We start from the raw sequence: 15440 nt of genomic DNA on the forward strand, positions 1-15440 counted from the left end.
TGTGATAAACAGTACCTACTTTCAAGGGTTGTCATGAGGATAAAAATGAGATAATACTTGCAAAGCTCTTTGTAAACTCAAAGATGTTATTTAAATGCTAGCTAGTATTAGTATGTTATTATTGTTTTAAATCCATCCTCAAAATGAAATTATCAGAAAGCATTTAAGAAAAAAAATTTAAGTTCAAAAAGAAGAAGAAGGAAATGGGGGGGGGGGGGGATTGCAAAAGGAAAATATATCCCCTTCCTTTAAGCAATAAATTGATTAAAGAAATGACCTGGAAGATCTATGTATATTAAATCTATTAGCAAACAGGACATGATTTTTACAAAACTTCTTTATTTATAGAAAAGATTTTCAAAAACTCCTTATAAAATTAAAAAGAGAAAATACAAATGTGTGAGAGAGGGATCCTGATAAAATGGCATTCATGGTTAACAATTTTTCAAATGATAGCCAACATATAAAACTCTCCTATCCATGAGTACCAGCTGGCCCTTGATTAGCCATCTCTATTTTCTCTGACTCCATATTATTTAGTACAGAAGGCAATTTGGCAGGAGAAATAACTTTCTTGGCTCCTAGGTCTTCAGCTTCCTCCCAAGTGTTAGTCAAAGGTTTCCCGAGAGTTTCTGGGAGCATCAGCGTTAACATGCCAGTCAGAAAGGCCATAATACCAACAAGCAACTAGAAGAAATAAAACAAATTAGCATATCATCAACAAACCAATCAATGAGCATTTATTAAGTATCTAATGTGTGCCAGGTATTGTGCTAAGCATCGCTAAAGATAAAATAATGGATAAATAGTTCTCTCCAAGGAAGAAAAAAAAAAGTTTTAGAACCTATAACATAGAACTGGATGCTGTCCTGCTTTGCTATGATTTTTACAACTGTGAATGAATAATGAAGGTCAGGAACTTTTCTGCTACTTTCACTCTTGTGGGCATGAACTCATGTCTACTGAAAAATAACTGATAATAAATCATACAGCTTTTAAAGTAAGCCAATTGAGGTGGAGGGGGGATGGAATCTAAATTTCAACTAACCGTATACTCATTTTACTAAAGGATCCCATTTAAATTTGAGAAATTCAGGAAATATCCCCCTTATATAAACCCAACATATATAGTGACCAGGATTCTCTGATGCCAGATATTCCAAGTATAAAGCAGGAACTACCTATTATACCCAGTTATCAAGAAAAAAAAATTGGTTTAAATAGGAATCTACCAAATGGCTTGCTTTTTCAGTACTTGCCTTGTCCTGTCTTGTAATTTCTCTCTCCCTCCCCAGTTCCCCTCCCTATTTGTGTTATCTACAGGAATATCTGAGTGTCTTGCCTTCTGCTTTCATATGGTGAGATTTTACAGTGTTTCTGTGAGTGAAAAAAATCCATTTTTTAAACTGTTGGAAAAGCAACTGAGATAATTGGATGGCTAAGTGGATAGTGTGGGGCCTAGAGTTAGGAAGATTCATCTTCCTGAGTTCAAATATGGCCTCAGACACTTCCTAGCTGTGTGGCCCTGGGACCCTGTGTGACCTAATTCTATTTGCCTCAGTTTCCTCATCTGTAACATGAGCTGGAAAAAGAAATGGCAAACCATTCTAGGATCTTTGACAAGAAAACCTCATGGATAACTACGGCTCATGGGGACACAAAGAGTCAGTCATGACTAAACAACAAAACCTTTGCCAAGAAAACTCCAAATGAGATCGTGACATGACTGAAATAACTGAACAATAAGAAGAAGCATTCAAGAAAAATGTTAGCTATTTCACAGTTTGATTTGTGTGGACCATCTCTTCTGAAGGTACAGCGTGGCATCTGCTCTTTCTTACTATTAAGACTGGCCTCAAACTTCTGAAAGGTACTTAGTTCTGATGGAGCAGGGAACACGGTGAAATTCTCTGCCTCTGCCTCTTGCTACTGCCATTGACGGAGGAGAAACTAATGCCTCTGATTTCTGTGGTATTGATCAGTTCCTTTGTAGAAAATCTCAAAGTGACCAGCTTAAACGCAGAGCTCTACCCACTGAGCCATCCAAATGCCTCAGTTGTTTCTCCAACAGAGCTAAAAACAGATTTTTTTTAACTTGGGGCAAATGCTGCAAATCCTTGCCAGAGGAAAGCAGAAGTCAAGACACTCTCATGTGTTCAGCAGATAGCACAAGTAGGAGCGGATGAGGAGAGAGAGAGGAAGTATAAGACATGAGACATGTGCTGGAGAATCAAGCCATTTGGTAGATTCCTAATTAAACCAAGTTTTCCTGATAACCAGGTACTAATGGTAGTTGCTTCTTTACCCTTGGCAAAACTGGTATCTCTCTGGGTGTTAGGATTGTATGTGGGGGAGGGAGGGAAATAGTGCTCTTTAACAAAAGATGCTTTTGCAGAAGTGGCTTGGGTTTGAAACTCAAACCAAATTCTCATCCTCAAAATGTCTTAATAGCATGTTAGAGCTGGATGGAACTCGAGGTATTATTTAGTTCAACCCTTTGACTTTATAGAAGAGGAAACTGAGGCTCCTAAGAGAGGAAGTGACTTACCACAGGTATAAAGGTTCAGTCAAGCCTTATTGGAAATGAGGCTGAGTTGAAGTGAAGTCCAATGGAGTCTAAATCTCAGCAACTCAAAGACTACTAGAATTGGAAGTGATCTCAAAGAACTCCCTCATTTTACAAAGGAGGAAACAGACTCAGACTTAATGTCAGTGTAGGGACTAGTACCCTGGCCTCCTGACTCTCAACCCTGCTTTTTTAGCTAGGTTGTTGATATATAGCCATGTTGGCAAATCTGTGGCACACATGCCAGATGTGGTTACTCTCTTCCCTCTCACCACACCTAAGGACATTTTTTCATATCACCCACCCCTCTGCCCAATAAAGTGCTTCCTCTCTCCCCTGTCTAAAGTGAGGGGGTGGCTCACATGTGGCATAAGGATTCAGTTTGGGCACTCAGTCTCTAAAAGGTTTACCATCACAGATATAGAGATAGAGATAGAGATAGAGATATACATACATACATACATACATACATACATACATACATACATATATACATAGTCACCTTAAGGGTGCAGGGAACTGACCCTTCCAATACCCCAATGATGGGTATAATGATAAATAACAAGCAGGTAAGCAAGGAGAGGAGCCTTTAATCCTTCCAGGCACACCTTGTACCCAAGAATACCCTGTTTCCTTTTCCTGGGAAAGTTTAAGCAGTTTAGGAGGGCAAAGCTTCAAATGAAAGAGAAGTCCCAGGGACTGGGAAAACAGATATATATGCAGGAAGAGATGGACCTTCATGGCCCTTCCCTGCCTTATCCTGCTTAAAGTGACCATACACCCCACTACTTTGTCTGGGGGAGACCTCACTGTACTGACAGAAACCTCAACCTTGGTAGGGGCATCTTCCCCTCCTTAAGGCAGCCCAATCCCGCTCTTCTTTTTTAAAAATCCTTACCTCCTGTTTTAGGATTAAAAAGTATATTGGCTTCAAGGCAAAAGAGTAGCAATGGTTAGGCAATGAGGATTAAGTGACTTGCCCAGGGTCACATAATTAGGAAGTGACTGAGACCACACTCCCTCTGAAGGGTTAAAAATCTTGAAATACCCCTCTCAAGCCACCATAATTTGACCTGGTCCTCTGCCACTCAAATAACTCATTATATCTAATCACCATCATATAGCACTAATAATTAGAAAAATACAAACAAAGCAACTTTGAGATTCTACTTCATACCCATCAGAATGGCACAGAATGGCACAAATGACAAAAGAGAAAAAATGACAAATGTGGGAGGAGCTGTGTCAATTATCCTCTTGACTTTGATATTTTCTTCTCCCTAGGTTTTCTTGATACTGTTCTTTCTTTATTTTCCTCCAAACTACCCAACCTGTTCTTCCTAAGACTCTCTTACTGGATTTTTATCTAGGTCATTTTACCAGCAACCATGGGTGTCTGTTTTGTCCTGAACCTTCTCTTCTCCCTTTGTACTATTTAATTTAGTGAGTTCATAACCTCCCATGTATTGGATATCTTAAAATGAATGTTGCACAGATAATATTAAATTCAACATATCCAAAATTAAACTTGTTGTCTTCACCATAACCCTACCCCAAAGGGGGAAAATCCTCCCCTCTTCCAAACTTCCCTACTTTTTGCTTTTTTTTTAAACCCCTACATTTGGTCTTAGAACCAATACCTGTTGTCAAGTCTTATTGATCTTACCTTTGCATCATCTCTTGTACTTGCCCTTGTTTCCTCTGAAACTGATACCACCCTGGTGCAATCCCACTTCACTTCATACCTAACTAATGCAAAACTACTAGTTGACTTCCTTCCCTTGAGTCTCTTCCCATTCCAGTCCATTTGCCATTCAGCTATCAAAAGTGATCTTCCTGAAGACAGGTCTGACCACATGACCCTATCCCCTATTCAACAAACTCCAATGGTTTCCCATTTCCTCAAAGATTAAATATTTAAATTTTCTTAAAGTTCTAAACTTCACTGAAATTCTTGGACACACTTTCTGAAATCCTCCACTTAGTAAGTTACCCTTCATAACCTGATCTCTTCCTACTTTTCCATTCTTCTATCAACACATTGCTACACACACACAAACACACACACACACACACACACACACACACACACACTATAATATAACATCTAGCAACACTGGCCTTCTTGGTTTTTGCACAAGACATTTCCCCACTTAGACCATTTTCATTCTCTGGAACATTCTTCTTACTCATCCCCATCTTCTGGTTTCCCAGGCTTCCTTCAGCCCCAACTAAAATCTCACCTTCTATAAAATGCCTTTCCCAACCTCACTCCCTTAATGCTATATTTTATCAAAATATTTCTCTATAACTAATGATAAATTTACATGTTTTTCTCCTGCTGATATGATTTCCATATGAATCATTTCCTTGCTATTAAACCATTCTTGCACCCTACTTATAAATACCATGCTAGTTAATTTATTATGTACTGTTATGTTCTATTTTGGGGTATTCTAACATCTTTGTAGTATTATCCATTAATCAGAGTGGTCCACCTTTTTCTATCTTGACTTTGTCATTATCAGGCTTAGTGATCGAAAATATCTTTACCTTGCAAAAGGAAATTGCTTTTCTCCATCTTTTTCTCCATACTGAAACAGTCTATATAGCATAGCAGTTGTTTGTTCTTTAAAAGTTTCTTTAAGAAATTTGCATGGTAATGTGTCTGAACTACTTGTCTTTTTTGAAGGACAGCACTGTACCAATTTCTACTCAAGTCAATCCATTTGTATTTTCCACTGCTTGCTTTGCTAATATTTGTATGTTATGCCTTTATGAGTCTTTTTTAACTTTTTTTTAAGATTCTTTTAGTTTACAGGTCAGAGCTATATGTAGTCATTTCTGATAATTTTCTTGACTTCGTATTGCCCTTATGAACTCTTCTTTCTCCTTTTAATTTTAATCATCTGGACTAAACGCTCTTCTCTTTAAGATAATTTTAGGTTTATCATTTGAATTTGCTTATTTCAATTTGTTAAAGTCTGTTCTATCTTACTTATTTCTCTTTTCTGTTAGCATACTGTTTTGTTCTTTTTCTAGGGTTTTTTTGAAGTGTAGATTCAGCATTTTGTTCTTGGCATTCATGCTTTTAATTTGGCTCTGAAACACTACTTTGGCTGCATCCCATAGAATTTTGAAAGGTCATGTCTGTTTGTACTGTCATTATCTTTTATATAATGTTGCTGTTGATCTTATACTTTCTCTTTTGCCAGGAATTTCAACACTTATATTTTGTATTAAACATCTTAATTACATATTATTAGTACTTAAAATTACTGTTTTGTTATATTTATTATTACTATACTACATTATATTTATTATTATATCATAGCAGCAGTTCTATATAGGTTTACTCCTTTTATGTATTTGGTCAATAATTATTTGTCATAAACATTAATACAGTCTGATCTATAAATATAATGTATATAATCTCTGCATTTCTACATCGACCTCTACTTCTTTGTGAGTCAACATGTTAGCAATCCTTCTGGATATACTCCACTCATTCTTGGACAAATCTACATTTTTTTTCTCTCCATATATCAGTTACATCTAGTTTGTTTGGGGTGCGGGGATTGAGAGTTTACAAAGAACCTTCCTTTACTGAAAAAAATAAATTTCACTGGTAGTTTTTTTCATATAGTCTACATTTCCCATTGTATCCCCCCTCACCCTCCCCTCTGAGGCTTCCTAGAAAAAAATGTTTTTCTGATGCTTTTTTATATCATTTTTACTTCCCAGTGATTTACTGTTCCCTATACTCTGTAGTAGAACTCTTCCTTGCAACAAATAAGTATAGCAATAAACAAGTAAAATAAATTAATATACTGGCCACATAGAAGAATAAGAATATATGCACCTCACTCTACACCTATTTGGTGGGAAGTATGCTTCATCATCAATTTCTCTGAAGTCATTAACACTCCTTTGATCAAAATTCTGAAGTTTTTCCATGATGTTTTCCTTTACTCTATTATGATTACTGTATAAACTGTTTTCCTGGTTCTTATTTCACACTGTATCAATTTATATATCTTCCCAAGTTTCTCTAAATTCTTCATTTCTTATGGTATAATATCCTTTTTTTTCTTATAACAATTTCTTGAGCCATTCCTCTTTAAAGGCACCATTTTCTTTCTAGTTCTTTGCTGTTAAAATGTATTACTATAAATTTTTGAATATGTAAGACTTTTTCCTTTTATATATGACCCTCTTTTAAATTAAAAAAAATTTTTAATTAATTTATTTTTTACATACTTTTCTTTTTTTTGAATTTTGAATTCCAAATTTTCTCTCTCCCTCACACCTGTTTCCCACCCAATGAGAAGGCAGGTAATTTGACATCAACCATACCTGTGAAATCATGCAAAATAGATTTCTATATTAGCCATATTGCAAAAAAGAAACAAAAGAAGAAAATTATACTTCACTTTGTATTCAGAATTCATCAGTTTGCTCTCTGGAACAAGTCTTTTGGAATTATCTTGGATTGTTTTATTGACCAGAGGAGTCAAGTCTTTCACAGTTGATATTTATTATAACACTGCTATTACTTTGCCCCATGTTTTCTTCTGAAACCACCACCTTGGTCATTTCTTACAGTACAAATCTTTTTTTTTTAAACCATTACCTTCCATCTTGGAATCAATACTGTGTATTGGTTCCAAGGCAGAAGAATGGTAAGGGCTAGGCAATGGGAGTTAAGTGACTTGCCCAGGGTCACACAGCTGGGAAGTGTTTGAGGTCATATTTGAACCTAGAGCCTCCCATCTCTAGACCTCGTTCTCAATTCACTGAGCTACTCAGTTTCTCCCTTACAGCACAAATCTGTCTGTCACAAATGATGCCACAACTTGTTCAACCATTACCTAACCGATAAATATCCCTTTAATTTCCAATTCTTTACTGCCACAAAAAGAGCTGACACATATAAATACATACATATATACACATGTGTATTCTTGTATATATAGGTCTTTTCCCTTTTTACTTTGATCTCTTTGAGATATAGTATTGTTAGGTCAAAGGGCAGCCAGTTTTATAACTCTTTGGGCATAATTCCAAAGTCTTCTCCAAGACTAGTTCTCAATTCCACCAACAGTTTATTAGTGTACCAATTTTCCCTCATTCTTTCCAGCATTTCTATAGGTGTGAGGTGGTACTTGAGAGTTGTTTTAATTTGCCTTTCTCTAATCAATACTGATTTAGAGTATTTTTCATATGGCTATAGATAGCTTTGATTTCTCTTTCTGAAAACTGCTTGTTCATATCTGTTGATCATTTAAGTGTTGGGGAATGACTTTTTTTAATTTGTCTATATACCTTATATAATTGAGAAATTATGCCCTTATCAGAGAAATTTGCCTTTAAAATGTTTATATTACTTCACTGTTTATGGTACTTTTTAGCAAAATATAGTTTCTCTGAGTATTTTTTTTTAATTAGGTCTAGGTTTCCTTTTGCTTTCTCTGAAATTATGGTTGCTATCCCTGCCTTTTTCACTTCAGCTAAAATGTAGTAGTTTCTGTTCTGTCTCCTTATTTTAATTCTGGATATGTGTCTTTCTGTCTTGACTACTTCTCTTGTAAACAACATATTGTTGAATTCTGGTTTCTAATCCATTCTGCTCTCTGTTTCTGTTTTATGGGTAAGCTCAACTCATTCACATTCACAATTATTATGAATAAACTGTTATATTTCCTTCAATCCTATTTTCTTCTGTTTTTCCTTCTCTCTCTTTTTCTCCTGTCCTTCCTCAAAAGTCTGTTTTGCTTCTGACCACTATCTGCCTTCCCTTTTATCATCTCCCCTCCTCCAATATCTCTCATCCCTTTTCTCACCTATTTTCCAATTGGATGAGACAGATTTCTGTACCCAGTTGAGTATGTGTGTATATATGTATAATTCTTCCCTCTTTGAACCAATTCCAATGAGAGTGAGGCTCATATATTGCTTATCATCTCCCTCCCACATTTCCCCTTCTACTATAGTAGCTTTTCCTTGTGCACCTCTTTAATATGAGAAAATGTTCCCCATTCAACTTTTCCCTTTCCCCTTCTCCCAGTGCATTCCTCTTTCAAATCCCTTCTTTTTTTTAAAGATAATTCCAACATAATATCTACAGAGAGACCTTCTAACTGCCCTATTAATGATGAAGTTCTTAGGAGTTACATATATCATCTTCCCACATAGGACATAGGAATATAACTATTTTAGCTTACTTGAGCCCCTTATGATTATTCTTTCATTTTACCTTTTTATATATCTCTTGAATCTTGTGTTTCAATGTTAGATTTTTCTATTAAGCTTTGGCCTTTTCATCAAGAATACTTGGGAGACCTCTATTACATTAAATATCAGTGTTTTTATCCTGAAAGACTATACTTAGGTTGGCTGGGTAGGTTATTCTTGGTTGCAATATGAGCTCCTTTGCCTTCCAGAATATCATATCCCAATCCCTCTTCTCCTTTAACATGGAAGCTTCTAAATCTTATGTGATCCCAACTGTGGCTCCCTGATACTTGAATTTCTTCTTTCTGGATGCTTGCAATATTTTCTCCTTGACCTGGGAGCTCTGGAATTTGGCTATAATATTCCTGGGAGTTTTCATTTGGAGATCTCATTCAGGAAGTATTGGGTAGATTCTTTCAATTTTTATTTCACCCTCTGGATCTAAGATTTTGGGGTAGTATTCCTTTATGATTTTTTGTAATATGATGTTTAAGCTATTTTTTTATCATGGCTTTCAGGTACTCCAATAATTCTTAAATTATTTCTCTTTGATCTATTTTCAAGGTCAGTTGTTTTTCTGATAAAATAGTAAACATTTTCTTCTTTTTGTTTTTTCATCCTTTTGACTTTGTTTTATTGGGTTGTTTTTTTTTAACCCTTATATTCCATTTTAGAATCAATGATGTGTATTGGTTCTAAGGCAGAAGAGTAGTAAGGGCTAAGTATTGGAGCTTAAGTGACTTGCCCAAGGTCACACAGATGGGAAGCATCCAAGTCCAGATTTGAACTCAAGACCTCCCATCTCTAGGCCTAGCTCTCAATTAACTGAATCACCTAGCTGCCCCCTATTATTATATTATGTCCTTGATGTCTCATGGAGTCATTAGCCTCCTCTTGCCCAAGTCTAATTTTTAAGAAACTATTTTCTTTGGTGAGCTTTTGTACCTCCTTTTCCATTTTACCAAATCTGTTTTTTAAGAAATACTTTTTTCAGTGAATTTTGTGGCTTTTTAGTCACATCTGACTCTTCAAGACCCCTTTTGCAGTTTACTTGGTGAGGATACTGGAGTGGTCTGCCATTTCCTTCTCTAGTTCTCTAGTTCATTTTATAGATGAATTATTGAGGCAGATTAAAGTGACTTGCCCAGGGTCACATAGTAATAAGTATCTGAGGCCAGATTTGAATTTAGGAAGATGAGTCTTCCTGACTCCAGTCTCAGCACTCTATCCACTGTGCTACCTATATACCCCAGGTCTCTTAATTGGTTTTTGAGCCTGTCAGGTATGTTTTCCATTCTAAATATTAATTCTCTAATCTCTTAGAAGAATCCTTTCATTATTGTTTTAATTCCTATTCCCCTATAAAAACTCCAATTTAAGGGACACAAAAAAAAACTGACCTGATCCAAAATACCTTCCTAAACACAAAATGACAGCCTAAATCTTTACTATTACTGACTCTGCTGGGTTAGATAATAGCAATAATGAAGTTGCCCCCAGAAAACCATAATTAAAATGAATATCTGTTATTTGGGAGAAATCATCTCTCCCCCTGGCACATTAGCCCATGAGAAGATTTGTTTATCAGATAATGGTACTTAAGAACTTGGACTCTGACGGAATTAACTACAATACAAATTGGTTTCAATGAGAGAAGTCACAAACGCATAACCTTGGATGATGAAAGATAGCAGGAGGGCGTCCCACCACAGAAATACTTGCTCTGGCCATCATGTGGCAAAAGATGAGAAAACCAACAGATAGAGGAAGGTGAGAAAACACAAAACCACTCAGTTTGCCTAGAATAGACCCTGATTCCAGATCTCATAAAGTGATGAGAAGATGATCATTTCAATAATCATACAGTGATTATGATAACATAAATGATAAGAGCTCTAAAAGGAATCCAAACTCAATTGAATGTAATAACCAAATCTGACTCAAGAACATATATAATGAAAGCTACCTGCCTCCTCTTAGCAGACTGGAGAGGGACTATGGGGACAGAACACTGCATATGCTTTCAGAGGTGGTCACTTTGGTCTTCTAGTTTTGTTATAAGGGAAGATTTAATTCCAGGTTGAGGCAGGCTGCCTACATCTGAAAATTATTGTGATATGAAGAACAGAAGACACCAATAAAACTTTGACTTTTTTTAAATAGGAAAAGAGATGATCATTTCCAAGAATGAAAAAGAGAATTATTTTTAAAAACAAACAAGTAGGTATTTTTTTTTAAATCATCAACTAGTTACTTATCTCACTGACTGTTTGTTAAATTCTAAATTAGCACTATCGACACAATGCTGTAAATTGATACCTGTGGCATGAAGACCCACACGCTTGTGAGGTAAACACAGAAAGGTGCGATCACGCTTCCTACACGGCACAGCATGCTACCACTTCCTACAGCAAGAGACCTAAAAATTTTAAGAAATGTAAAGAAAGTAAGGGAATATAAATTAAGTAGTAGCAGAGACATGACAAAAACTGAAAAATATTTATGGCTTTAGTTCTAGGAAGAATATTTAAACATTGCTATAATTTCATTGGTGGAAAGGAGTTCACAGTCCAAACTTCACTGATATATGGACTTCCCTAGATCCATACAGTTCATGATCCCCCTACACCTTCAAAAGAGGTTCTTTAGGAATTTCTGTGGTCAGAAATATTTATCACTTAGTGGGCAGCTGGGTGGCATAGTAAAAAGAGTACTGGACCTGGAGTCAGAAAGACCTGAGTTCAGATAGACCTTCAGACATTTACTTAGCTGTGTGACTCTGGGCAAGTCACTTTGCCCCTATTTGCCTCAGTTCCTTATCTGTAAAATGGGAATGCCCTAGAGAAGGAGTGAGCCACTCTAGTATCCTTACCAAGAATAGCCCAGGGATAGATATGGTCCATGGATTTATAATAATTAATATTAAATTATAAGGCTGCCAGCAGTTTTATAACTTTATTGAATCATAGTAGTAGTAGTAGTAGTAGTAGTAGTAGTAGTAGTAGTAGTAGTAGTAGTAGTAGTAGTAGTAGTAGTAGTAGTAAAGAGAGGGAAAGATAAAAGAAAGATAGTTACTTAACTTTCTACTCTATTGGCCGCCATGATGGGTTGAAGCACACAAGAGGTCATTCAGATTCCTAGCTGCAGCCAGAAAACCCCTAAGACCTCCTGGTCTTCCACTTATAAGTTGTTTTCTCTACCCACTAGCTCTCATACCTCACATCTCAGGAACTGACCATAGTTTCTTAATTTGCCTGGGCTATCCAGGGGGGCAGTGCCTGTGGAATCAGCTTCCTGTCTCATTGGTTCTTTAACTTCCTTTCTCTGAGGTCTTTTCTATACCTGTCAATAGTCTTTGACTTCCAGGTCACTGAGTGATGACATTAACAAAGTGGCATAATGGAGAGAGAAATCCTCTTCCAACAGGATCTTGAAGAGATAGACAAGACTAAACAAGAACAGTGATGAAGAAGGAATTCTGGAACAAAGTTTTCCAAGAACATAGGCATGAAATGATCAGATGTAATTCTGACTTATGATGGGGAATTCTAGTTACCTCCAAAGAAAGAACTGGTAGAGTCAGATGCAGATCAAAGCATACTTTCTTTCACATCAGCTTATTGATACTTTGGGGGGTTGGGGTTTTATATGAGGGTGTTCTTACAGCAATGACCAACATAGAAGTGTGTTTTTCAAGATAATACATGTATTACTCAGATCAAGTTGCTTACCATATTCTATTTGGGAGAGGAAAAGGAGGGAGGGAAACGATTTGGATCTTATAATTTTGGAAAATGTATGTTGAAAATTATTATTACATGTACTTGGGAAGATGAAATATCTTTGAAATGAAGAATAGAAAGAATATTGGCATGAAACAAAGCCAATGCATGGGGTTTTGCAACCACAAGAATCAAAGACAAAATTATGCCTCACCTTACACAAGTGAGAGGTATTTGAAAAATTGCGATCATAAATCACAAAGCTTTCTGAGGCATAGAGGAGAGTCACTATCTGTATCAGAGAAGGCAGTACCCACAAACCAGTCACATATCCTGAAGTATCAAAGGATGTCTATTCAACAGTAATAGGAAAAAAGGAAGATAAACCGCCAACTCTCACCTTATGAATGTTGGATACAATTCTGCTGTATACAGGTAAATGAGGCCAAACGCAACACCAATGGCAAATTTTCCTGCCATATTTGCCAAAACATTCAAAACACTGCAGTGCTGTGAAAACAATGCAAATGTGTCATTCTAAGGAGTTTGCAATATACTTTAATTCAATATCTTCTTTGAACCTCACAATAACCCTGAAAGAGGAGGACTACACTTATTGATCACCCATTGAAAAGTTGACAAAATTAACAGAGAACCCAATTCACATTATAGCTAACAAGTGTCAGAACCCAGCTGCCTCTTTCTTTTCTAGTTCCTTCTTTACACACACACACACACACACACACACACACACTCATACATACATCCTCTAGTGGTATCTAAAGCTAAGAAGTGGAGTCAAGAAGAAAGACTGCCTCAAAGCCTGCCTCAGACACTTACTAGCTGTGTGACTTTGGACAAGTCATTTAACCTCAATTTTCCTCAGTTTCCTCATCTGTAAAGCAAAGCTAATAACAGCTTATTGCATGGACCAAATGAGGAAATATTTATAAAGCACTTAGCACCAGTGATAGTAGGCACTTAAAGAGTGCTTATTCCTTCCCTCCCCAGTGCAAACCTGTATCATCACCTCTCTTCTGGACTACTTTATGAGCTTCCTACCTACTTTCCCTATCTTAATTCTCTCCTATACTTCCTTTGCACCATTGCCAAATGGTTTTCCTAATACACAGCTCTCACTACATCACTCCCCTGCTCAAAAATCTGCAATGGCTACCTAATCACTTAAAAATTATCTCTCCACTTAGATGGGCACCTAAGCCTTGAAACAGCTCCAGTTTATGTTTCCAACTCTGTTCCCCTTCTCAGGAACTACATTCCCCCTAAACTAGATCCTGATCTCATTCTGCATGTCCTCACCTGGTGGGAAAGTCTTTCATGAAAGCAGCAGATCCCCTCTGACCAGAATGTTCCCCTTCCTCATTCTTCCTGCTCCCCCACCAGTCTTCCTTATATAAGGTCCACCACAATGGCCAGTCCTTTCATGGTATAAGTTTAGTGCATTTTCTTAGTCATCAAACTTTCTTATAACAGCCTTCTTATAAAGGCTTTCTCCTTTGCCCTTAATATACTCTACCCTAGATTCTATTTATTCATTTACATGGTGTATTTCTACCATAAGGATGTAAATTCCTTGTAGGCAAGATTTGTGTTACTATTCCTTTATATTCCTAGTGCTTAATGCACCCACGCATAGTAGGCACTTTACAAATATTTTCTGAGTCACTAGAGAAGTAAAATTAGGACTCTCCTTGAGTGTGTTTAGGTGATTTAGAAGGTACGTTTGGTCTCCCAAATATATGGGTAAGTTACTTCTACAGTATTATTCAATGCTCGCTGAGCTAAAGGGGCACTCAGAAAGTTACAGGATCCCAGGTCTGCCACAGTACAAACTTAGGGCAAGTTATTGACTATTTGTGGGTCTCGGTTTCCCCACTCATGCAAATGCAATAATAATACACTTAAGTGGCACAGTGGATGTAGCAGTGAATCTAGAAAGAGAAAGACCTGAATTTAACTCCAGCTTCAAACACTTACCAGCTGTGTGACCCTGGGCAAGTCACTTAGCTTCTGGTTAGTTCAGTTTCCTCACCAATAAAAAGAGATAATGATGGCATTTACATTCCAGGGTTAATTTGAGGATAGAATGAGATAATAATTGTAAAGTGCTTTGAAAAATACATAAATAAAGCTTACAGAGTTACATGTTAAAGTCTCCCGGCCAGTGGGAAGCCTTATGGTAGGAAAATAGAAAAGGGATAGAAGTTTTGGATCCCATGAAGGGCGTGAAGGAGCCAACCTTTGAGATGTCAATAATGAGTCAGAAATCAGTTATTATTAATATTTGGGAGCCACAGCCATGCTCTGATCAATGGATGTCACTGAAAGGCTTTTTCCATCCAGAAATCCCAATTTAACACTGCACTGGTCAGAGGATGATATAGCTCAGCTAAGAGAATGAATAGAGACTAATAGAGAGAATTAGAGAATGCTAGGTATTAGCATTGGAAAAGAAAGAGACATATGGCCGAAGGCAGGGCCTCAGGTAGAGATAGAGGGGAGAGAGAAAGGTGGAAAGACAGTGTTGAGCAAACCTGTGAGATCGTCCAAGGAGAGAGGAGCTTCCCAATTTAATCTCTTTGATACACAAATGAACTCAATACATATTGATAAGTTACACAATGCCTCAATACATATTGATGAGTTACATAGTGTATTGCCATTGGATAATTGCAAATTACGACAAGGTGAAGGTGGAGTTTTTATCCTCAGGTGAATGAGACAAAGGGAAGCCAGGTTTCACGCCCTAATTCCAGCCATAGAATAGAGTTCATTGCCATGCGCAGAATGACCATGTGCCCATTCACAATCCTTGTCTCTCCTTAATACCCATGGGCTGGACTGCTACACATGTGTTGTAATTATTATTACATGCACATCCCTGTGTGCATGTAATT

General features: G+C 36.9%; 1 protein-coding gene across 1 annotated transcript in view; it reads right to left on the reverse strand.

Annotated features, from left to right (window-relative positions):
* Positions 1-319: 319 nt before the first annotated feature.
* The window catches only part of SLC22A16 (solute carrier family 22 member 16), a 63915-nt gene continuing 48794 nt past the window's right edge, over positions 320-15440 (reverse strand). Inside the window, exons 6-8 of the mRNA XM_056818670.1 lie at positions 12923-13032; positions 11120-11219; positions 320-687 (exon numbers count right to left, since the gene is read on the reverse strand). Of these exons, the coding sequence (XP_056674648.1) occupies positions 475-687; positions 11120-11219; positions 12923-13032 (423 nt within the window). The 3' untranslated portion in view covers positions 320-474. The remainder of the gene's footprint in view (positions 688-11119; positions 11220-12922; positions 13033-15440) is intronic.

Source organism: Monodelphis domestica, chromosome 2 (assembly GCF_027887165.1).
Source record: "Monodelphis domestica isolate mMonDom1 chromosome 2, mMonDom1.pri, whole genome shotgun sequence".
Classification (NCBI taxonomy): domain Eukaryota; kingdom Metazoa; phylum Chordata; class Mammalia; order Didelphimorphia; family Didelphidae; genus Monodelphis; species Monodelphis domestica.